General features: G+C 43.8%; 5 protein-coding genes across 5 annotated transcripts; 2 read left to right on the top strand and 3 right to left on the bottom strand.

Moving 5' to 3' along the window:
* Window positions 1–3,091: 3,091 nt before the first annotated feature.
* LOC308335208 (mitochondrial glycine transporter A-like) lies at window positions 3,092–4,021 on the top strand (the record flags this gene model as incomplete). The annotated part of the gene is made up of 1 exon (XM_080792220.1): window positions 3,092–4,021. The coding sequence occupies one exon, from the start codon at window positions 3,092–3,094 to the stop codon at window positions 4,019–4,021; it is 930 nt and encodes a 309-aa protein (XP_080648346.1).
* A 593-nt stretch (window positions 4,022–4,614) lies between these two features.
* On the bottom strand, window positions 4,615–6,078 carry LOC308335207 (phosphatidylinositol-glycan biosynthesis class W protein-like; the record flags this gene model as incomplete). Its single annotated transcript, XM_080792219.1, has 1 exon — window positions 4,615–6,078. One exon carries the CDS (start codon window positions 6,076–6,078, stop codon window positions 4,615–4,617), a length of 1,464 nt encoding a protein of 487 aa, XP_080648345.1.
* A 6,407-nt stretch (window positions 6,079–12,485) lies between these two features.
* cbln11 (cerebellin 11) lies at window positions 12,486–14,005 on the top strand (the record flags this gene model as incomplete). Its single annotated transcript, XM_080792218.1, has 3 exons — window positions 12,486–12,500; window positions 13,199–13,325; window positions 13,722–14,005. The coding sequence occupies 3 exons, from the start codon at window positions 12,486–12,488 to the stop codon at window positions 14,003–14,005; spliced, it is 426 nt and encodes a 141-aa protein (XP_080648344.1).
* A 2,623-nt stretch (window positions 14,006–16,628) lies between these two features.
* On the bottom strand, window positions 16,629–17,325 carry LOC308335155 (immediate early response 3-interacting protein 1-like). The gene has a single exon (XM_080792158.1). The coding sequence runs from the start codon at window positions 17,085–17,087 to the stop codon at window positions 16,842–16,844; it is 246 nt and encodes an 81-aa protein (XP_080648284.1). The 5' UTR covers window positions 17,088–17,325; the 3' UTR covers window positions 16,629–16,841.
* Window positions 17,326–18,166: 841 nt separating this feature from the next.
* On the bottom strand, window positions 18,167–23,534 carry LOC308335031 (kelch-like protein 33). Its single transcript, XM_080791984.1, has 4 exons — window positions 22,614–23,534; window positions 20,333–21,290; window positions 19,459–19,629; window positions 18,167–19,027 (listed from the first exon to the last, which is right to left on the bottom strand). Exons 1-4 carry the CDS (start codon window positions 23,485–23,487, stop codon window positions 18,508–18,510), a joined length of 2,523 nt encoding a protein of 840 aa, XP_080648110.1. The 5' UTR covers window positions 23,488–23,534; the 3' UTR covers window positions 18,167–18,507.
* Between the last annotated feature and the right edge of the window lie 1,535 nt (window positions 23,535–25,069).

The following is a 25,069-nucleotide window of genomic DNA, read 5'->3' as shown; positions in this document are numbered from 1 at the left end:
TGAGGGGGTGAAAGAGGAAGATGAGGAATCAGGGAATAGGAAGGAGGAAGGTGAACAGAGGGAGGAGAATGCAGGTGAGGGGGTGAAAGAGGAAGATGAGGAACCAGGGAATAGGAAGGAGGAAGGTGAACAGAGGGAGGAGAATGCAGGTGAGGGGGTGAAAGAGGAAGATGAGGAACCGGGGAAAAGGGAGGAGGCGAAGGAGGAGGTGAGGGAGAACGACGGAGGAAAGGAGGCGAAAGAGAAAGAGTCAGAGAGGAAAAGGGGGAAGGAAGAGGAGGAGAGGAAGGAGGAGGGTGGAGGTGAGCAGGTGAACAAGGAAGAGGAGCAATCAGGGATAAAGGAGGAAGAGGAGGAGAATGAGGGTGGAGGTAAGGAGGCGAAAGAGGAAAAGGGGGAGTCAGAGAATGGAGGAAGGCAAGAGGAAGGCAAGGAGGAGGAGGAGGAAGGTGTAGAATTTGCCATCATAGCACATGACTGCGAACATGGACAACAGCGCAGACGTGAGGAAGAGGCGTTTCCTCAGAAGCAAACCGAAGAAAACCCTTCGGTGGGTTCTGATTATGCCGACGATTCGGAGGAACTTGAAAAGCTTGACAAGCAGAGCGAAGAAAAAACGGAAAAGGAAGCAGGGCTAAATGTTGAAAAACAAAATGAAGGTGGCCAAGTAATGACTGATCTCAACGAGCCGGATCTACCCCAAGATGAAGAACAAGAAGTAAGGGGCAAAAGGGAATTAGGGAGTCAAATAGATGTTGAAACACAATGCAGAGAGCTTCAGATCAATGGAAATAGCACCACAGGATCTCTGACACCTCAGCAAGTGGATCGAGAGAGATGCCAAGAAGAACTCAGAGACAAAGTAGATGAATTAACAGACAATGAGAACATAGATTCGCACCCTCTGAGTTGTGAAAATAGCATCACAGGAGCTCAGAGAGCTGTATTATTAATAATAATATTATTATTCATCATTATTATTATTACATATTGTACATAGTGTGCCAATTATGTTGAGGGTTGACGTGGAGGGTGTAATTTGATGCACTCTCTGAGAATGTTATTCTTGAGCAGAACACATTGCAGTCGTTTGACGTTTCTCTGATTTAGATTAAAAAACATGATTGCTAAGGTTTATTCTTTTGTCTTTAAAGTTGTCTATTCAGTATCCATACATGCATATGACATCAGTGTTGTACAGCATATTCTGATAGCCCAGGTTGTCCTGGACAAAAATGTTTAGATTAGATATACATTGTACATTACTGTACATCACAGTGTTGCATAAACAAGAAGACCATGGTGGAATAAAAATAGGGAAACAAATGGTGACTAGACAGGGTCATCTACACGGGGAAGAGGAGAACGCTTCTAAAGGCGGTGTGTCCATTCCGGGCTATAAAACACTAGTGCTTTCCACAACACTTGTCTTGCAGAAACACATGCAGCTGTTATGGATGGAATCCACTGAAGGGTAGTTTACTAGTTATAGGCATGAGTTGAAACTGGAGACTGGAAACATTGGTGGAAGCATGCATCATCAGCATGGCTCCTGTAAGGTGACAGTCTCTCTGGAGCCAGATTGTTCTCTCACACCATTTTCAAATGCTTCTGATACGGTCTGTGCAATGGAAGCGCTGACAAGTCTTTTCTGGAATAAAGGGAATGCCACCCAATGTGCAAATTTGTCCTAACTTACAGTAAATCAAATGAATCGAAGCATAGCGCGCTGCTTTTATAGCAGAAATTAACATTTCTAAAATATTATATTTTGTTAAAAATGTAGGCTATTTTCGAGACGAACAGAGATTGTGGAAGAGTTGTGGTTGTGGTTGTCCGTGTGCAGGACAGAGCACAGACACAACCACAGTAGGCTACTTGAGTCAAACAAGAGTGGAAAGGATATAAAAAAGGACTGTCAATTTCATGACAACATTATGGCTATATGGACAGAGATCTGTGGACAGTGAACACATGTTATTCTGTAATTTTAAAAATTACAATGCTATAGCTTAAAAAACTTTAAACCTGGTTGACCGTATACGTATAGCACATCAGGGCTCTGTACTGGGAACCTTTCTGTTTTCACTCCACATTAAATATCTTTGCTGAAAATAGCTGATCTACAAGCTTAGTGTGCAAGCTTGTAGATCTGTTATTTTCTTCGAAGGTTGTGGTTAAAGGCCAATTTATAGTCCAGTATTTATAGCACAGCATAGATATACCTACAGTCTGATATTATATATAGTATGGTGTTGTGTTGTCATATGTTCTCAGTGCATGCTTCTCAATCTCATCTATCTATCTATATGTTAAAAAAAATTGGTTAAACACATTAGGTTCACACTAATGTTTTATATATCAACAAAACATACTTGCATTTTCCAATGCCTGTCAGGTACATAGATAGAGGTCAGGTACCATGCAGCACCTCCACATACCCCTAGGGGTAGACATACCCCCATTTAGACCCCTGAACTAAACTAATCTCCTCGTTAATGTTTATTGATAATTGATAACGAGCACCTTATCGATCAGGCTTATCATTATCAAACCCTGCACATCGAGCATTTTCTATTATTTTGTGGAAAGACGGGAGATGACAATACATTCTGAACAAAAACCAGTATCTCTTACTAAGGCCTTCAAATACAGTAACCTACTTTTTCAACAAACAATTAATTGACCTTTTTACTTTTGAGAAATAATATTCAGCAGTTGCCGATGGACAACTGTTAACTGGTTAATGTGTACTGTGACTACAGTCACATTAAAAGCGTAAATTTGTTTACCCGGGCAGTGCTGGTTGGCAAGTATTTAAAAATTTAAATAAACTTTTAGACCGACATGTTTGTGCCAGCATGGGTGATTAGATTGATTTATTCATCGCCTCTTGTCCTGATTTTTTAAGCATGACGTCATGCTCGATAACAGGTTTGATCCAAAGCTTTATGCTACCGGGTACTCAATAGGCAAAAGAAACTAGTTCCATCCATATAACCATATATGGGCACGGCTGGTCACGTCACATCACAGAACAGACCTATCAAAGAAGGAGACAGGATGATGTCTGATCTTTGACCCTTGAAGCATGGAGCTCCTACAGACTCACCCCGTCATCAAAGCCTTCATCTGCGGCTCTCTCAGCGGAGCCTGCTCCACGCTGCTCTTCCAGCCGCTGGACCTGGTGAAGACCCGGCTGCAGACGCAGCAGCAGACCCTGCAGGGCGGCACACAGCCTCCCGCAGCACCAGCCAGGCTGGGGATGGTCTCCATGTTCCTGAGGGTCGCGCAAACCGAGAAGCTGCCGGGACTGTGGAAGGGGGTGGCGCCATCTTTGGCGAGGACTGTCCCCGGGGTGGGAATCTACTTCGGCGTCTACGACTGGCTGAGGCGGAGCTTCTTCTTCCAGGGGCAGGAGGGGGAGAGGCCCCTGGGGGCCGCGGACGCCGTGCTGCTGGGGGCCGGGGCCCGCGTGGCCGCCGGGGTCTTCCTCCTGCCCCTCACCGTCGTCAAGGCCCGCTGCGAGAGCGGCAGGTACGACGACTACAGCAGCGTGCGTGGGGCTCTGCGGAGCGTCTACCGCACCGAGGGAGCCGCGGCTCTGTTCTCCGGCCTGACAGCTACCCTGCTCAGAGACGCTCCCTTCTCCGGCCTCTACCTCATGTTCTACAGCCAGGCCAGAGCTCTGCTGCCGCCGGGGGAGGTGGGCCAGACGGCCTACTGGCCGCTGGCTCAGTTCGGCTGCGGCCTGGCGGCCGGGGTGTCGGCCTCGCTGGTCACCCAGCCCGCCGATGTGGTGAAGACGCACATGCAGGTGAACCCGCGGCTGTACAGGACCATGGCGGACACGGTGCGGCTCGTCCACGCCGAACGTGGCCTAAGAGGATTCTTCTGCGGCGTGGTTCCACGCTCTCTGAGGCGAGCCATGATGGCCACCATGGCCTGGACGGTGTACGAGCAGATGATGGCCCGTGTCGGACTGCTGGGGCCGGGCACGACGCTCAAGTCCAACAAATGATGGTGGAAATAGAGAAGAGTAAAAGGGAGTTGGAAGTTATGTTAAATATAAGAGATGAAAAGAAATACAAAAGTATCAATTGGGTAAAGTATATAATGCATCTCGTGTGCAAAGTGTTTGAAATCCAAAACGTTGAGAATCATTTACGCTCAGGTCAAAATCATATCAACTCAAACAACAACAATAATCACCATGGTGATGTTCTCCCAGCCAGAGTTGACATAATAGGAATGGGCACAAGGGTCGGTAAAGCAACTCTTGATGCCCAGATTATTATTTTTCATCTAAGAGTAGTTTGTTGTTGTTGTTGGATTGATGTCAAAATCAACACTAGCGGTGTCTGTGACGCACACTATTCCTTCCACCAAACCATTCCCCTCTCACACACACACACACACACACACACACACACACACACACACACACACACACACACACACACACACACACACACACACACACACACACACACACACACACACACACACACACACACACACACACACACACACACACACACACACACACACACACACACAAAATATATATTGAGTGACAGTGAAAGGCACCACCTTTTGATGGGGAAAGCACTTTCACCAGAATTTTACAGTCACTCCATAGATATGTAACATTTGCATCACACAACAATTTATGAACATGTATGTTAACAGCAGACATACTGAGAGGTAACGACCGATGTTGAATGTGTCGACCGTCACATTTATCAGACCGGTCATTACGTTTGCTAGCACGAAGAACAACAGTGGGTTCCTATTGACAGCTTGGAGAAGACAACGTCCTTCCACAACGTTGCTTATTCTCATTTTGTCTTTGCTGTGTGGATTCCACGAGGACGGCACGCAGTAACAGGCCGATAGGCTTTGCATGTAAAGCAAAATAATATCGGCTGTGCCAAGGCAGGCCATGAAGAACAAGCATTGAGCGCCAATCCAAACACAGAATGGTGCGTTCGCCATCCGACGGGACACCGGCTCAAAGGTCATCTGACACACGTGCAGCGCACAATACAGCACACAACTTCCGAACAGGAAGGAAGCCATTACTTCAAGCCATTCCTTCACTCGTGTTCTCGGTCGCATGACATAGAGCCCGATCTGAACTCCCGCCATGTATATGACGAGGTACCCGGTGATGGAGAAGATGCCTTCCTTATTGGCATAAAGAAAGCCCTGTGTCCATTCGCAGTCGTTATCGATAATGAACGATTGCAGAGCCGACGTCTCCAGGGCAAACTGATAAAATACACACAACAAAACGGCGACCAGCCACGACTTGTTGACCGGGAACAACGTGAAAAGCAGAGAGGCCAAGACTCTGACCACTGCTAGAGTAAAGAAGAAGTTCCAGTGAAGACCGTATTCTGTTACGTCCACGTGGTAGTCGGCCATCTTGACGCTCACCAGCCTTCCCAAGCCGAGAGCAACGAGCGGCCAGACAGACGACAGCTGCTTCCTGAGCGCATCCCTTTGGTACCCGGGTGGATCCTCCCGTCTCCGCCGGGCCTCGGGACTCACCAAAGCATTGGCCAGGATATAAGCTCCCACGCCGACGTCCATGAGGCCCGTTCCGTAAGTTTTCGTTTTAGCGAATCTTCGGGGGAACACACGGAAATCCACAGCCAGGATGCTTATGGCCGTCTTCACGTTCACCAGCGCTCGGAAGGAGGTCACAAAGGGAACCCGGTTTTGGCTCTGAACACGACTGTGAAGAAAGCTCCTCGTGGTCTTCTGGAGATGACGACCACTACCACTGCCGTGGTAGATGTAGAAGGACAGACACGCCAAAACTAATACCGTGAGCATGATGACCGGGTGTAGATCATCACTGAGGATGGTGTACGACAGAACAAGGGGCATGACGGTCACACAGAAGTCTAAGAGGAGGTGACGGATCCACGGGGACGGTAGTGGCGCGGATTCTTTGCGCCGATGACACAGAATGAGCAGCAGTCCTCTCATGACGAGGCACAGCGGGGCCATCGAAGTGACGAGTGCCACCTCCCCGACACTGGTTCCGTCCATTATCTGTCCAGACATATTTGTTCAAAAAACCTCCTCACATTATGTGATAGGGAAGCAGGAATGCCTATTATGGTCAGGGTTCTGGTGGATATATATGGCGTGCGTGATGACGTGTTATGTTTGATGTCATCACCTGAACCTAAATATCGTCGCTTTCGGGCAGAAACCTCTTATCTCCATATTCCAAAGGGTTTTTTGTTTTGTTTTTGAGGGCCGATAGCCCCTCCTATGTCCGTCCAGCTTTGAGGGTCTGTCCTAACACAAAACATTGAATGCCATTGACAATGAATGGTCAGTTTTGAGTGTTTGTGTAAACACAAACATTGTCCTAACACAAACATTGAATGCCATTCACAATGAATGGCCAGTTGTGTAAACACAAACATTGCATAAACATTGAAGACGAAGGTGAGAACGCAAACTGTCATTGGCCGGAATGACATGATGTATGATGATAAGAGCGCCCCTCACTTCACACGGGTGTGATTGTTTTTGTCATTTAACCATCATTTAACGCAGAACCTTATTACTTGCGCAAGCAGAGCGCGCAAGTAATCATTTCGCTTGGTCTCTTCGAAGTGAAGCCAAGTTTTCTTCAACCGTAAGTCTGTGCCTGGTTTGCTGGGACTAGTTACAAGTTACAACATTACGTCATATACACACCATGTACTCTGGTCCCAGTTCTCAACGATGACGTAATGTTGTAACTGGTCCCAGCAAACCAGGCACAGACTTACGGTTGAAAAAAACTTGGCTTCACTTTTTTGAACCAAGTAACCACAGTATACTGCTAATCAAATTACAACTACATACTCTGTATGTAGTTGTAATGTGATTTGTAATTTGTAAATCTGTGCCTGGTCTGCTGGGACCAGACTACACAGATGACCATATCTCTTACGTCATCACTGAGAGCTAGTCATACATATACACACCGTGTACTCTGGTCCCAGCTCTCAACGATGACGTAATGTGGTATCTGGTGGGACCAGATTACACAGATGACCATTTCTCTTACGTCATCACTGAGATACAAATCCAACTACAGATTTCGGAAGTATTTTAGATCATGTATATTTCAACAAATTTGAAAGTATTATTACAGAAATTGAAGTTAGAGACACATATTACTCTGATCATGATTTAGTATTAATATCACTATAGTACAAAATGAAATACATTTAAAACAATTGACAATTTACAATAAGTAATAAAATAATTATACTGTATAATATATTTTAGTTTATATACCAGTTTATATACCTTTTTTTTCATCACATATCAATGATTCATTTTTCTGTAAAAAAGTAGTTAGGTAGCAAATAGTTACACGTAATGATTATACATTTCAAACGTTCCTTCACAGAGATACTGAGATGTGATAGTTTCCAGCGGTCGAAAGTACTTGCGCGCTCTGCTTGCGCACTAGTAGGCCATTTATGGCCTACTAGTGTGCAACAAGCAAGTATGCACTCGGCAGAGTGCAGTTCTAGTTAATACAGTGTCACACAAACACATCAAAAGTAGCAGATCTACAAGCTCGAAACTCTGTGCAAGGCAACACGTTTTGTGCTTGTAGATCTGCTATACTTTTGATAATTTCGAATTTGACTCCTGACATGAGGTTTCCTCCCGACAGACAATATATTAATGAAGTCACTATAGTTATCATTAGTTAAGAGGGCCACATGAGGTGGGTTTAATCTTTTTTACTGCGGTTTCTATGCCCATAGGTGCTCATAGGTGGGTAGGAGTGAGGAGAGTCGGCCTCTGGTGGTGAGGTTCTGCACATAACACATTCATTATGGACATGGACATGTTTTTATTAAATTGTAGCCTACAAACTGTCTAGGTAACTACTATGCACTATTGAGAACCTTGAAATATATGCTTTGAATATGAAGGCACATGTGAGTGCAGCTTGCATCAACATCTCTTGTTCTCAATTGTGACCTTGTCCTTTAACCTTTTTGAAAAGACTGTTGCATTAAAAACAAAGAGATGTAATCCTGGTCTCTAAACTACCTCCCCCTGGCCAGCCGGGGCGCCTGATGGAGAGGAAAGGAACTGGTTGGAACGTGTTCCTTCCAAAGAAAAATTCCCACTGTCAGGTGAATGGAGCAACTTGGACACTCATGCATGAAGGAAGCATGAGTTCAAGTCTGTTGCTCTCCCCAGGTTGGCGGAGGGTGTGTAAAGCCCAGGATCACATTAGATAATTGACACAGGGGTGAAAAATGGGTTACAAAATCGTGGGATAAAAATTATTAATAACCAGTAAGACGCGCAAACGCGGGAAGCGAACGCAGCTCATACATATTTGGGTTTTTTTAAGATTTATTTTTAAGTTATTTTTTTAAGTGAAGTTATTTTTAAGTTAAGTTTTTAACTTAGCCATAACCATATAAGGAGTCCCCAAAGCAGCTATACGTCCAAATATGGAGTGTGTTGCATCAATCACAAACAAATCACTCAGCTCCATATATGGGCACAAAGGGGGGACACACGGACACACAGACACACAGACAGACAGACATGATCTGCTAGGTCTCATAGTAAGTGCTCACTGCGTTCGAAATCACTGCGTTCGCAATAAAAAATAAAAAAACAAAGAGATGGACATAGACTAAAAAGGCTATGGAAAAAAACTGAACACAGGTGGATGAAATCGCTTACCTTGAGAACAAACTGAATTAAATGGAAAGACAGCTGGATGTACAGAAAAATTAAACATGTACACTGAGAATCTCCTGAGGGAAGGTAATCAAGTAGACAGTCAAAAGGTCAACACTTTCAATCTATAGAAGGAAGTGACACCACTGAAGTATTAAGAGTCATATTAAAAAAAAAATTGCAGTTGCGAGAGACGTCTCAATTGTAGATGGAGCATTTTCTATAATTTTGGCATACAATCTTTTAAACTTTACATAATGAGGGCACCTTTGCATCCTTCCACCAGTCAGCTACACACCAGATTCCCCAAAGGTATAAGGCTAATGTTATGTATACAGGATTGTACTTAGTTAGTGACACAATGTCTTAATTCCCCTCCCGATTAACCTGTGAAATGTGGATATGACAGCATTTTCTCAAAACATCATAGGATCAGGACATAGGCGAGGACAATAAAGATGGATGGGATGCAGTGTTGATTTTTACAGCAATTGTTTTAGTTTAGTCATAGTCTCTTGAATAGTTTATTTAGTTTTAGTCACATTTTAGTCACCTGGAATGTTTTTGTGTTTCGACTAAATATCATGAGATTTTAGTCTACTAAATGTACAGTTGTTTTAGTCAACTAAAATGTATTTTGGCGGGTCTTGATGCCGTCCTAATGACTGATTTTACACTTGCTGAAAATAGATAGTCTACAAGCTCACAACGAGTCTGCTATTTTCAGCATAAAATGACTTCTACTGGATCTCTTGTCCACTAGTCCCTTCCTAACATTTTAGTCTAGTTTTTATTTGTTGACAAAATTGTTTATATATTTTGTCTTAGTTTTAGTCATCATCGCTTAGTTTTAATTTAGTTTCCATTTAATTTTCGTCAGTGAAAAAAGGTAGTCGACGAGCCTTTTTTGTCATAGTATTAGTCGACAAACTTAACACTGATGGGAGGTTATTCTTCCCCAAGTAACATTCTTCTATACATGCATTAAACATGGTTTGTCCATGGAGCCGTGCCCTGTACGCCTGGTGTAGCTATTCAGTGCTGAGGTGTAAAGCTGAGCTGGTACACCTCAGCAGAATGGCTGCGCCCAGGGCACCCCTCTGTGGATTAGTCTACAGTCTTAAGTAGCCTACCCCAGGTTGCCCAGGTGGAGCCTACAATCTCCCATCTTTACTGAAGGAGGCTCACACGGAAGAGATTCCAAGGTGGCAAGCATCCAGCAGGAGGTGGTTTCCCCCCGACAACACTATTAATTTCCTGGTACATGGGTGAATGTCGGTACAGAATATAAAAGCGTACCCTTAAGTATGATGCCTATTACTGTCTTATAGAGTAACCACTGCAACCAAACAGGTGCATAAAGGACATACCGGTAACTGATGATGGCAAAGTCAACTCCTCAGTCTGCATGCAGACTTGTGTCTTGCAGACAAACGGAGCGACAATGCTAAAGAAATGCAGGAAGTTAGTTCTGCGTTTTCTCTCTTCAGAATTCCTCATTGTTCACTAACGTAAATTATTTATATTCTGCGATAATGAATTCAGTTTACTATATTAAATAACATTATAATAGTTGAGGTATCATTGATGGATTGGTCAAAAGAAAAATAAATCTGGAGTGTATTTCTTCTGCGTGCAAAGTTGGGTGCTGCTTGAACCTGTTCGACTGGGTGATACACCATAGTGAAAGATTATCTATTATAATGTTTCTGTCGGGTAGAAACCTCATATCTCCATAATTAAACTTTTTATGAGTTTCTTTTTGTAAACAAATGCCGTTCATCATTCTACAAAGTCACAGAAGTACAAAAATAGCTCATCTACAATAAAACACAGTAAGTTGTTTTCAGCTCGTAGATCCTGAAAAGTAACAGTTTTGGACATATGAGGTTTCCACCCAAGTGAGCCAACAGCAACAAACAATATGCATTTCCTGATACACGAGAGATTGCCCCATCAATTATCATCCTCCCTGTTGTCATGGGTGGCAGGTTTTGGCTACCTACTGTATACTGAAGGAGACTCACACGGAAGAGATTCCAGGGTGGCAAGCATCCAGCAGGAGGTGGTTTCTCCCCCGACATTATTAATTTCCTGGTACAGTACATGGGTGAATGTCCCATCATCCTCCTCCTTGCAGGACTATCAGGGCTGTCAGGCAGCTAGGTTTGGGTATCTGTACAGAATATAAAAACGTACCGTTAATTATGATGCCTATTACTGTCTTATAGTCGTAACCACTGCAACCAAACAGGTGCATAAAGGACATCCTGATGATGGCAAAGTTAACTCCTCAGTCTGTTGCAGACTTGTGTCTTGCAGACAAACCGAGCGACAATGCTAAAGAAATGCAGGAAGTTAGTTCTGTCTTGCCTGTGAGAGAGATACTGCCCCATACCATATACCAAGCTTTTGTGGCTATGTATGGATCTTCCAGACGCTACTGAGTTCCCCAACACCGAGTGTAAAATGAATAGTTAAAAAGTGTAAAAATGGCCAATATGCGTTGTTTTTTCCTTATTACTGTGGGAGAGTGCAATCAAAGTACTGTAACTCAAAGCAAGGGTTGAATACCAACTATTTGCCATTTTGGCAATTATTTTGGGGTTGCAACCCACACGTTTAGAAGTGTTGCTCATTCCACGAACACCTATTCCTTACAAGCTGTATCTCGTTGTAACAGTGACTAATCAACGATTAACATGATATAAAATACAATGCCAATTGGTATCGTTAAAGTGGAGAAATAATGGACCAAAGTTACGTTTCTGAACCTTTTGTGCTGAGTTACTCTAATACAAGTGAAAGATGCTCTGTCAAATTTGTTACAAGTACTGAATTACTATTGGATTGTAAAATACTTAATAATTCCAAAGCAAACAAACCAAGTAGTCTGTAAGATAAAGTCACAGTATTTCACAGTACACATGCAGCATTAGGACATGTATGACAAAAACATAAGAACAAGAGAAAACAGAAACAAACAAAAAATTAGGTTCAAAACCTAGTGTTCCTTTAGTCATTTCTATTGGTTCAACACCAATAGGCAGTAGTAATGTTTCGGCAACACCTCATAATTAACACTTATTTAATGAATAATTCATACATTGATTCATTATGAATTCATAATGAATTCGTGCTAATTAATGAAGTCACTATAGTTATCATTAGTTAAGAGGGCCACATGAGGTGGGTTTGATCTGCTTTTTTCCTGTGGTTTCTATGCCCAGAATGGGTGCTCATAGGTGGGTAGGAGTAGTGAGGAGAGTCTGCCTCTGTCTGCCTCGGTAGGTTCCGCACATGACACATTCATTATGGACATGGACATGTTTTTATTAGATTGTACAAACTGTCTAGGTAACTATGCACTATTTAGAACCTTGAAGAAATTAGAATTGTACTGCCTATAACACATGAGAAAATAAAAATAAACACCTTGAACTTTAATTTAATACTGTGTATTCTCCACGGACCTCGTCAATATGGGCTCACAGCATCATTCTTCTGAAACAATCTGTCATTGCAATACTTTCCAAGAAAAGTTAAAGTTTAAAGAAAAATAACACAGCACATGTGTCTTCTTGGAGACAGTCTGTTACTGAATCACCTAACTGGGACAGTCAAGACGACAATGAATGGTTTAAATGAAAAGTGAGTTCCTCATTAAAAGACTGGTTTCTTAGTGATACCGGCAAGTGCAACAATGTGGTGCAGGGATAAACTAAAAGATTGTTTCCTTGTTTAGGACGATGATGTTGATGAAGGTAGTTTATCTCTTTAATTCCTTGAATGCATCTGTCAAGCTGCAGATTTTTAACTGATACACGAGGGGATGACCCATCAATTGTCATCCTCCCTGTTGTCATGGGTGGCAGGTTTTGGCTACCTATATATAGGCCTACCCTTATATGATGCCTATTAGATGCTCTCTCTTTAGAGTAACCAGTAACCACTGCAACCAAAGAGGTGCATAAAGGACATCCTGATGATGGCAAAGATATGGATCACCATCCTGGTCCTCTTGAGCTGGACAACTCTGCAGTCTGCAGTTGCAAACCCGTGCGGTAAATCAGAGTTATAGCCTACAAATAATGAAATCTCTAATCTAATCTCTGTTACAACAGATTAATGAATAGTGCTGGACAAAGTATTCAACCCCAGATATCCCTGGTCAAATATTACTAGTTTACTACTACTACTAAGTAAAAGTTCCTCTAAATGTGTAGTTACTGGAAGAAAGAAAAAAAAGAAAAAAAAAAGAAAAAACATAATAAAAGTACATGCTTTTAACAAATACTTAAGTAAGCCTATTGAAAAGTGAAAATTGAGTGAAAGTCAAAAGTAAAGCAAAGATAGAAATACAGGTAAAGTACAGTACTCAGGTAAATGTACGTTGCCACAGTCCACCACTGTGAATAGCAAACTTGAAATAATGTCTCTCCCTCTCTATTGTCCTGGTCAGAAAGTGGCCTTTTCTGCATCATTTGGAAGAAAGATTGGTATCGTCAATGGACCCACTGCAAAACAAGCAACCATTGTGTTCAAGAATGTCTTCATCAACACTGGCAATGCTTACAGCCCTATCACAGGTACTGACAAGATCATGACATTTTTCCTGACTATTGTCTTAACAATTTGTCTTTGCAAAATTATCTTAGCCAATGTGTGCTGGTGATAGCCACACCGCCCACGCATAGCAATATTATTATCACTGCGTGGATATTAGTCTGGTCCCTCTCAGTTTTTTTGCAATGTCCCGCGGCTCCCACCCCATATTTGAATACTGGGCCCTGGTTGGTTATAGCTTGGTTCCAGACGAATCTGCTTGGCCCTCATCACCACTTCGGCCGTGTAGTCCTCCCACAATTAAGAGGGGCCAGACTTTAATCTGCCTGGGGCAATATGCATTGCAAAGGCGAAGGCTGTGCTGATGAGGCTATGCTGGTGAGTGTGTAATAATAATTCCATGTTGCTGGTGTCTACAGGTTACTTCACTGCTCCTCTGAAGGGAGCATACCAATTCACCTTCACGACGTTCGGCTACACCTCTAACTACGCTTCTGGGGCCATTCTGGCGAAGAATGGAGTCGATCAAGTCAGCACTTATGAATGCAAGACTAACGACGCCAACGACAGCACAAGTAACACAGTGATTCTGTCACTTAATGTTGGAGACAGAGTGCATATAAAACGTTGGCAAAACGGTCAGGTGTATGACAACTGGAACCACCACACTACTTTCAGTGGCTTCCTTCTCTACCCACTGTAGACCAAACTGTACTATCGACCAGTGGTTCTCAAGTTGGAGGCCCTTGTGTGTTTAGGCAAACAAACAGGCAAATGGTTTTAATGGTTTAACATCTTACTACTCAGCCGAGTATCTTAATTGTATGGGGGTTGTTTGTTTGAGAATCACTGCTATAGACAGTTGATCACAGTTATGTATAGAAAATAATGCTTTTCAAGTGCAGATAAAACGTACAGTATAATAATTTGCAGTGGGTGAATTTCTTTTCTCTTTTTTTCCTCTATTGTTTTGAAGTATTCAGTGAGAGAGGAAGTGAAAGCAAAGGGAAAGTCATAGGAAACGGTTTAAATAGAACACAACGATATACACCTAGCGTATGTGAAAGAAGGTATACCGTACATACATGATATTCAAAACACTAGCATCACACTGTATGTAAGTGGGTGCGTTGTTTTAGAAACATTAGCATCATGCATGGGTATGTGTGTATTGTGCCAAGTGTATTATAATTGGACTTTATAGAAGTTGTGTGTGTGACATCATCATCATACCCGGAATTTATGCGGGAAAGCCTACCGTACCAAATGGCAAAAAACTACTTTCTGGCCTTGACAGGCCATACATTTAAACAGAAAAGTCCTAGCATTAAACAACGTTAAACTCACTTTTCCACACGATTTGTCACTCACTTTATGCACACACATACCCTCTATTGACCTTGCCTACAGTATATTGAATTTATCCTGCAGTTTCTCTGTTACCACCATATATAAAAATGTCTTGGTTGTTTGGGTCTTATTAAAGTACATACTTTTGTGCATTTTCCTTCAAATAAATAATCATCTGTGTGCATTTAAAATGTGTCCTATCTTCATGCTGGGTTTGTTTGGGATGGTTATTTGCCACTTTAGTCACATATTCATTTATAACTATTAACTAAACATTTATTCAGTTTAATTTGGTGAGTAAACTCTGCAAAGGTAACCATCCATCCCAAATAGCAGTAGTGTTCTCATGCAGTGTAGGGAACTGTCACCAAACACTGAGTTAAACCGTAGCAAATGAAGACAGAGACTAAGTAAGATTGGACTATTTACCGTTGCTCTTCCTCATCAACATGCAGATATAAAACAATGCAAACATTCAGGGTGTGTTCTTAATTGACAGCATTGTAAACATTTCAGTAAAAAGAAAGAAACCAATTGAGTAGCTAATCACCTACACAACACACACTCAAGGCAATTAGCAGAAAGCCCTACACCTGTGCACTCTAGGCTACTATGCTCTGCAAACAGCAGGTCTTACAAAATGTACAAAAGTCACAAAGTTGTACAGAAAGTTAACATAACTGAAAAACAACACCATAACTTACGGCATTGCCTCTAAAATGCTTCCAAATGGGTTAGATGGGATAGGGATTCATAGCTCTGAACAGCCTGTGATCTCTGTGAACTGCTGCATCAAAAATCAAAATGGTGCTAACAGGAAGTGACTCGCATTAAATACAAAGAGCTTTCAAAATAAAAGCACAGGTAACAACCTTCACAATGAAGTACTTTCGGTATTTTAATTAATTAATAATAATAATTTATTAATTAAATGAATATGGTCAATGCCTGTGTGAAAAGTCGGAGTGATTGGTGCAGCCAATGAGGAGCTATATGACAGTGTTTCAGACAGACAGACATTCAGACATGAATTATAGTATGATATGATGATGATTATTAGTAATAACCCAAAGTTTGGCACGCTACACTACTTGTCCCACAGTTGACGCGGCATGCATTGAGCCATATGTCAAATCGACCTGCTTCATCAGGAATGGTGTGCTTGTATTTTGCTAAGAGAAATGTTGTATAGTTTAACCAGCAGTAAGACGCGCAAACGCGGGAAGCGAACGCAGCTGAGACCCTGCAGATCATGTCTGTCTGTCTGTCCCGCTGTTACTGTATATGTGGACCTGGCCCCTTTTGTGCCCATATATGGAGCTGAGTGGACCTGGCCCCTTTTGTGCCCATATATGGAGCTGAGTGATTGCTGATGCAACACACTCCATATTTGGATAGCGGGACAGACAGACACACTCATAGTAAGTGCTCACTGCGTTCGCAATAATTGATATTAATTATGTATTTATTCATACATACAGACCACCACATTTTGGTGGTCAAATGCGGAAGTGCAACCCGGTCATGAATCCACGGGTCCGCCTGTAGTCCCTCCTCTTACCACTAGCTAGGGCCCAGTGCTTCAACGTTGAAGAGCCTCACTGGGGCCTTGCTCATGACACATCTCCCCATATAGGCCACGCCCACTTGGATCAGGATAGATTCTCCGCAATTTTGAATTTTCTTCAAAACACACTTTTTAATCCTTTTTAAACCTACAGATTTTGTCCAAATCTCACAAAAAGTGGTACAGATGAGCTCTCCGATTAAAACAGCACAGTCAGAATCTTGATAGTCCATATCGTTCGGCCGTAATCATCGTCCGAAGTTAGTGGGAGGGCCCTATTTGACAAAAAATGCCACAAATCACGAACAGAATGTCCAATTCATCCCAAATTTGAATCACACATGTTGCGGGTGGTTAAATCAACACAGAGCCAAAAGCAATTCAATTTTCAGGGGGCACAAATGCAAAGAATATAACCATTTGTTGGGATAAATCCCTACCAAATTACTTAGACAAGATCACATACATGGGTCACGTGACATTGTAATTGACTAGCAAGATTTGTGGGAGGGTCCTATATTAGCGATTGAGGCAACCACACTTTTTCCAGAATTGCATCTTTCTGGTTCTTTGCTGTTAGCAGCTGGTCTTATCCGATATCTTCCAGCCCTGTCGTCTTCACTCATCCAAACAGCAACAGCAGAGTGATACAGACGATGTTCACGGCCATCAAGGGTGCTCTCATGACTCGGACTGAGCGGATAAGGTTCATGAGTTGAACTCCGTTGCCTGGTTCATCACCAAATCCTCCAACACTTTGGTCCACACCCCAGCTGACTTTACTTAGAAACCTCTCTTCATGCAAAACAGCAACAGCGTTTACACACAAAATGAATGCCTGGATAAGAGCATATAATGTAAAAGCCATGACGTGCCTCAACAAGAAAATGGATAATCCGAACAAAACCTCACTGCGTCCCGTTTAAAATGTCCAGGTCGTGACTATGATGTCACTATGAAACAGCCATGCCCAAATATGCAGTTCCGGTTCAGTCTCTTGCCCGCTGTAGAGGTCAATGATGTCATAGCAACCTGACACCAACACATACTCTGAACATTATTTCAGGTCAATGGAGGTCGGATTAAAACTTTCCCAAATATAGGCAAAGTATATGACTCGCATCATGGTACTGACATCATAGATTACTGATCTACTGATAACATCCAACCAGCTCAGTGGCCTTGTGGTTAGAGTGTCCGCCCTGGGACTAGGAGGGCGTAATCGCCGTAATCCTCTACAAATTGCCATAATCCTAGGACATCTATCTACAAGCTCATAGCGCGGCATCGAGTGCTGCTATACGAGCTTGTAGATCTGCTATTTTTGAAGAATCGTGAAAATGTGGTGCAAATCTTTGAATATATATTTCAGAGCGAACTCAAATCTTTGCTTCTGGGGGGGTCCCTGGAACCGCATATTTTGAGATCCACGGCCAATTACATATAATTCTGGGGTCCTTGACATGAAATAGTTTGAGCATAACTAATATAGAAACATAGGTTTTTCTGAAAACTCATGATTTAGAAGACATTTTATAGAATCGTTCTCAGGTCTAAATGGGTTAAATGTCTATATTATGCAGCAAATCTGCATTGTTGATAGAAATTGTATTATTTAAAATCCATGACACTTTTCATTGAACCACCACACTATTAAAAGTAACCAGAATTTGAATGCAGTCTTGGGTGCCCAGACAAAATCACAATGTTTCACAAAATACTTCAATATATTGTCACAATAATATCCTTTAATTTTTCAATTTGATAAAAATAGCTGAAATAGCTGATCTACAAGCTCACAATGCATCTCAATTATGACCAGGTAAAGATGCTATTTCAGGATTTTCATGATATCGATATAATCTATCAATCTATAAATGCACCAAGTCTCTGTATACGTATGTATACACGTATGTGTGTACACACGTCTGTAATCCACGTAATTCGAGAACCGGTCGCCCCAACGGCTTCAAATTGGACACACGCGTTCCACACCCCCAGAGGGAATGCAGTGCCTGGTGTCGAGTCTGTCGGATAGCCGATTGTCCAGAACCAGCACAAAAGCCTCTGCCCATGCTCGGGACCTGATCACCTCTTTATCTCTATATATGGAGCTGGCCTGTTCTGACATCACACTGGTGGTTCTGACATCACAATGAGGTTGTGACATCTGCAATGCATAGACTCCATATTTGGGCATGCCTGACTAAGAACTCCATATATGGAGAATAAAAGGGACACAGGTAATAACTGGGTGGGGCATGCATTTCCAACTTGTGTCGATAATGTCATTGTCTGAGGTGCTTCGGCAGAGTAAGCAGACAGGCCCGGATGTCAGCAATGGCTCCAGGCATCTTGCCCAAGGTCTCCCACCTTTGCGCACCGGCATCATACCGATGCACCAGTCCGGACTCGGCATAGCCTTCCTGGGAGTAACCTCCCAGTACGTAGATCTTCCCTTCCAGGACGGCCGATGCCGCGCCGACATGGGGCACGGGCATTGGCGTGAGAGAGGTCCAGGTGTCGCTCGCTGGGTCGTACACCTCGCAGGCCAGCTGGTCGGTGTAAAACTCCCTCAGATTGCACGCACCGCCCGCCACATACAGGCGTCCCCGCAGTGCCTCCATGCAGTGCTGGGCGCGGTTCTGGGCCATGTCCGCCAGGTAGGTGGTTCCTCTCTCCGGGTGGTAGAGGAACATGGAGACCAGACACACATACTTACAGTTGAACCCCCCTGAGATGAAGATCTCGCCGTCCAGGACCGTCACGGCATGTCCACTCAGGGCCTGGTCCAGCGCTTTTACATAGCTGAAATCCAAACATCAGAACCAATGTGTGTTTTCTTTTATCCCTGTACCATTAGCTGTGCAGTAATTCATCTCGTGGGGTAGAATAGACTAGACTATTGCCATTTGCACAAATGCATAGGAAATCTTGGAGCTCAGCTCCCAGGGTCAGCAACTCAGAATGTAACAGTTTTAAAGAAAGATGTAGTGTTGGGTCATAAACATTGTGCAGAGACATGGGGATCCCACACTTGATGAACAGTACAATGCAGAACCATATACATTTGCTCCATGTACATTCAGCATGTCACATCATATGTTTGGTAAGAGAGACAACAGAGTCATGAAACCCACTGTGAAATCTAAATATTCAAACTCTGTCTAAACTAGATACAGTGCAGTATATGAGATCAGTGTGATGTTTAGTTTAGACAGATGTATAACTGGTCTTACCTCCAGCTGTCAGAGTCAGGGTTGTAGACCTCCACACTGTCTATGTTGGTGCTGATCTCCGTGTCTCCTCCAATAGCATAAAGACGCTCGCCTCGCACTACCACAGGAAAGTTACTTCTGTAGTCCTGCATGTCAGCCAGCCTCTTCCAGCTGTCCTGCATTGGATCGTATCTGTGTGTGCGTGTGCGTGTGCGTGTGCGTGTGTGTGTGTGTGTGCGTGCGTGCGTGCGTGAGTGCATGCGTTGCGTGAGGGAGGAAATTAAAGAGAATATGAGCCAAGTTAACCTTCCAGCTCCATACACATTCAGGTGTGGCATATGTGTATAATGATTATGTGTAGAAAAATAAAATGAAGGGGCCTAGCCCTATATCTTGGTGTTGACATATTGGTGTGAGGTGTGCAGTGGATGAGTGAACCAGCTGGGTTTGAAATAGGATCATAAGACTAGGTCGCTAATATCTTGGATGCAAAGTTTTCATTTTGGCCTGCCTGTGGGTGGCACTAGAGGAAAGGCCACACTGGGTCACCAAATGTAACAGAACATAAATACAACTGACAACTTAATTTATTATCATTATCTTGTGGGTAAAGTTGATATTTGGCCTAAAGGTGGGTGGGGCTACAGAAAAGGCCATGGGGTCACAGGGTCACCAACATTAACTGGCTTCATCATCAGTGGAGTATGAAGGTGCAAATCAAATTCCTGACAAAACAGCCAATCATTTTTTAGATATATTATTTTATAACGGACACGTCCGATGACCAATTGAGCAAACAACAGACCAACATTGCCATCCTTGCAGCCACTAAAGAATTAGGAACAAAAGCAGGTAAAAAATAATTTGTATGACTTGTATGTACAATGTTTTTCACCTGTAGGCAGATTTCATGATGTCATTCTTTGTGTAGAAGTGACAGCCGCCGACCACATATAGCTGTCCATTCATCACTCCCACCCCGTGCCTAAACCTCGGCTTGTCTGGCATCACTCCCAGCTTCCTCCATTCAACCTGCTTTATGAACCCTGTGCCGCTGCGCACAGAGTTGACATGCCACAGCTCCCCGTTCGGTAGGCGTGCAGGGCCCAAATCATATGTATTCAGTTGGTCTCCCCCGATCACAACCAGGGAGTCTTTAGGCCGTCGAACGCGGCCCCGGTCCGGGCCCTCGGCGTCGCCAAAGTAGAACTCTCTCGTTGCCAAGCCGTAGAGTTCCAACTCTTCGTTATTCCCGTTGCACTCCATGCGCAGTTGGACGGCCCGGACCTCCTTAAACTCACGGAATGTCATGAGGGGGAAACGGACGCCGCTCATCAGCTCACCGGCCAGGCTGAGCCTCTGCTCCGGGTCGGCCTCGACCCAGGACACGATGGCCCGGAACACGTGCAGCTCCGAAGACACGCACAGGCCGTCGTGGCGGACGAAGTGCAGAAGCTTCTCGTGCGGCAGGTCCTGGAACTTCGACACAGCCGACACCTCGCGGAAGTTCCGCAGGACAAAGTCGTCCGCCTCCTCCAGGAGCTCGGTCATCCCGTAGGCCTCGGCGAAGGACGCCACGTCCAGGCAGGACGCCGCGTCCATTTCTCTCCACAGAAAGTCGAGGCACAGCGATAGGGCCGACTGGAACTGTAGCCGCAGCGCGGTGCAGGTGATCTCGAAGACGCAGCCCCAGCTGAGTGGGAGGGTGCCGCTGTAGGTGCAGTTAATCAGAGCCTCCAACTCTGAAGCTGCCAGGAAGGGTAGGTTCACACGGGGCTGATTGGACTCCCTCATCCCACTTGTGAACATTCCTCTGAAGAAGTCACTGCTAGCAGCCAGGATAACTCTATGAACTGGCAATAGACAAGAGTCAAACGTCAACAAACTGATCTATTCTATAAATGGTGCCTTGATATAGCACTTCTATCCAAAGAGCTTGACATAGCTTGTGCATTACATTCACCCATGCATTCACACACACATTCGTACACTGATGGCGGGGGAAACCATGCAAGCTACTAACCTGCACATCGGGAGCAATTTTGGGTTCAGTGTCTTGCTCAAGGACACTTCGACACTAACTCTGGGGGAGCCTGCATCGAACTGGGAACCTCACGGTTGCAATCCGTCCGCTCTACTGGCCACTCTATCCCTGAACCACGCCCCTTATAAAGTTTTATCTGTGGGTCTGTCTCTAGACAATCTGCCTTTATACTTTATACAGTATGGACTCGACATGACTGATGACTGTATGACTGCATTGTTAGGCAACTGTGTCTATTCTGACTCTGAGTGAGTGACTAGCTCTGGTCCATAGCGTTAGAAGGATAATTCTTTCTAGCACTGCAGTATGGGCCAGAACTAAGGTCAGACCAGAGCTTGATCAGGGCACGCAAGACAGAGAGAGAGAGAGAGAGAGAGAGAGAGAGAGAGGGAGAGATTTAGAGAGAGAGGGAGGCAGGGATAGAGGTAGGGGGAGCGAGGGAGAGAGAATATTTCAACCATGCAATAATCCAGCCAATGCAGCTGGGTACTGAAACCTGAACATGCTGACATGTCGCTTCAAGATGTGTTGTCAGCGCAATAACCTCGGCAACACGGGCAAAACTGCTTGTAATACTGAAGGTTAAAGGTCAAAGGTTAGCGAGAGCTATTGAGAAAATTGATACTTTCATCTAGCCAATTAGCGCCTGTGTGCTCAGGGCCCTGTGATTGACAGACGCTGATTGATTCAGGACATGCCACAAATGCTACATATGTAATTTTGTTAAAGAAACAATTAATTCCCACGCACGCACCAAATGAGGTAGTACAAAATGGTCTTGTGAGTCAAAGTGGAATATGTTTTCCGGGGCCTCTACAGAGCCTCCAAAAGTGCTTTCACTTCTGCCCATAGGGTGCACCACAACAAACTGTGATCCGTGCTCTGTCGTACAAACTGTGATCCGTGCTCCAAGGAACACACTGTCAGTGAACTGACAATAAACAAGAGTCAAATCCAAGCATTATTGATTATTTGTTATCGATATGGTTGTTATTGTTAAAACCACATTGTTACATTATAATCTTATTACATGGATAGGTACATTAAAACTACTGTATCTGCATTGTCCTAAAAAGGTGTAAGAAATTCAAGAACAAATAAGTTACATTATGTGACTGTCTGTGTTCCTTACCAAGAAAGGACGCCAGCTCATCTGCCTCCAAAATGACATCACATGCCACCTTCTCCATCCACATGTCTCTGATAGACAGCAGAGTGATCTTCATCTGCTCCTCAGCAGAGATCTTCCTCTGTCTTCCGCTCTCCTTCGCCTCCAGCTCCTCGGTGCACTGCAGGTCCATCACTCTGGGAACTCCAAGGGCGTCTGCAGCGGTCAGAGTGTTTGCGTTTAAAGCCGCTATGGCCCCGGTGTAGGAAAACTCCAGAACGCCCGTCAGTCCCACAGAGTCCACCTCGGGACCCAGAACCACAGACCACCGCTGAGACTCAGTGTCCTGCTGCACCACATCAACGTCTCTTCTTTCTGCACTTCTCTCCATCTGTGCTGCCCTCTCCTCCACTACTCTTTCCCTGATGAGGGAGCTGACCGCAGCCAGGACGGGGGAATGCACGTGGAAGCTCTTCCCGTCCCCGGTTCTCAGGGTCAGGTCAGTGAGGAGGGAGGCGTCCCTGAACTCTCTCAAAGCCTCAAACACCTCTTTGGGATGGGTTCGGCTGCTGCACACGTGAACCTTTTTGTCATCGTTAGCGTCAGATGTTTTCCATCTCTCCTTCTTCGTCAGTCCCATTCTGGTGTCATTGTAAGCCTTGATCCACCGCAGCTCGCATTCGGACCGTTCCAAGGCCTCGCCGCCCTCTTCGATCACTCTTTTCCTCTTCTCTTTCTCTCTCCTCCAGGTCTCTTCAAATTCCTCCGGGAGCTGCTTTGTGAATTCCATGTCAGTGGTTAAACTTGCTTTTCTAAACTCATTGTCTTGCTCATCATTGTCTTGTTTTGTTGATCCGCTGCCTGATTCCAAAGGCTTTTTGTCTCTTTGCTCATTCATTCCAGACTCTTACTGTACTGTCTATGAGTCTGTTTCTTGTGCAGACTTTCTCCTCTTCTGTACAGCAGACTTTCTCCTCTGCTGTGCAGGGCTGTGTATATGAAAACAACTAGTTATTTATAGCTACCGGGTCACAGGAGTTTCAGTTTCAAAACAGTCATGGGGTCATTTCTCCAACAGTCACAGTATGAAGCACCCTTCATTAACCACTTAAACCCCAGCATCCGTAAAGTGGGGGGAATATTTAGCAGAAAATAGCAGATCTACAAGTGCACAACGAACATATTGAATGTAGAACAAAAACTGAAAAGTCACTATAGGTCAACCAAGTATAGGGTTTAAGTGGTTAAAGTATAGTATAAATAAAGCGTTGGGACAAACATTGTCTCTGGCAGAAACAAGACCTGTCGAAGCTTTTCATAACATTATGGTTCCATATTGATCAGCATCTTTCAAGATGCAGCATCTGTTGCCATGACCCTAATAGAATATACAACTGCATGAAAATGCCTCGTTGCTTGGCACCCGGCATCAAAGGTTTTATTGGGGTTGAATCCCTCCGACATACTACCGTCATGTCCAGACGGTGTACTTGTACATCGAGCTGCCTCAGTCATACACTATACAGAAATTGGAGATAATCGTAGACCTATGTATGGTTTAGTTTAGCCTAGATTCTTTATAGTAATTTGACTGTAATGGTAATAATAAAGCTGAATGTCCAAGCAGGCGCAGCAACATGATTTCTATAGGCCTACATTACATATATCACATAACTGGATGAAATTCCCAGACCTTTGCCCCAGGAGGTCAGAGGTCAGGCAATCCAACCATGTCAAAACCCACCTGTTTAGGCAGGCCCATGACTCTGTGTGACCTCTGTGTCTTCTGCTGCAAGCTGTGCCCTAGTTTTGTTCTGCTTTTAACTGTGTTTCTTGTACTGTTTTTAACCTGTACGGCGACCTTGAGTGCCCTGAATTATTATTAAAGATTCTTGTGTAACGAGCGAGCACTGACAGCATGTTGTGCATAAATAAAATGCAAACCGTTATTGACTTAAGTTATTGACTAAATCAAACCAAAACAAACTCACATCTTGTGCACCATTTACTCAAATAAATTCATACTGTACGTTTGTTTGTTTTGTAACTTGCTGGTGTCGCTCTTCTTTCTTCTCTAAAAATCCATCAGCGCTATAATGGTCAGATCACGCGGATGTCTTTTTTCGTTTTTTTCAAGCGGGGGTTGGGGATATTTTTTGTTGAGGCTAATACTGAATGTGTTCGGTGAGGGGAACGAGATCTGATCTCTTTGGGGGTCATCAATTAATCCAGACGGACCTGCCAGCAGTTTATGGAGGGAGGGGTTTGACACGCATGGGCCAATGAGTACAGGAGGAGTTACAGATTCCAGACCCTGTGAGAGAGCGTCTTACTTCTAGTTCCGATACTTCCTACTGCAAATACAGCATTTAGTGTTATTCTGTGACAACATCATTATGTATAGTACCTTGTATTTGTTTTTGATTACTTGTTCATATCATGTTATGTTATTAACAGGGACGTGCAGTCATTTCCTTAAA

Source organism: Protomyctophum bolini (genome assembly GCF_963924005.1).
Source record: "Protomyctophum bolini genome assembly, chromosome: 20".
Lineage (NCBI taxonomy): Eukaryota > Metazoa > Chordata > Actinopteri > Myctophiformes > Myctophidae > Protomyctophum > Protomyctophum bolini.
This window is presented reverse-complemented; position numbering and strand designations above follow the sequence as displayed.

Excerpts from the sequence above, each read along its gene's own strand:
- LOC308335155 (XM_080792158.1), bottom strand. The coding sequence starts at position 17,087 with ATGGCTTTTACATTATATGCTCTTATCCAGGCATTCATTTTGTGTGTA.
- LOC308335031 (XM_080791984.1), bottom strand. The coding sequence starts at position 23,487 with ATGAATGAGCAAAGAGACAAAAAGCCTTTGGAATCAGGCAGCGGATCA. Across the intron at positions 21,291-22,613 it reads TGAGCTGGCGTCCTTTCTTG|TTCATAGAGTTATCCTGGCT; the intron begins GTAAGGAACACA and ends GTCTATTGCCAG. Across the intron at positions 19,630-20,332 it reads ATCATGAAATCTGCCTACAG|ATACGATCCAATGCAGGACA; the intron begins GTGAAAAACATT and ends ACGCACACACAG.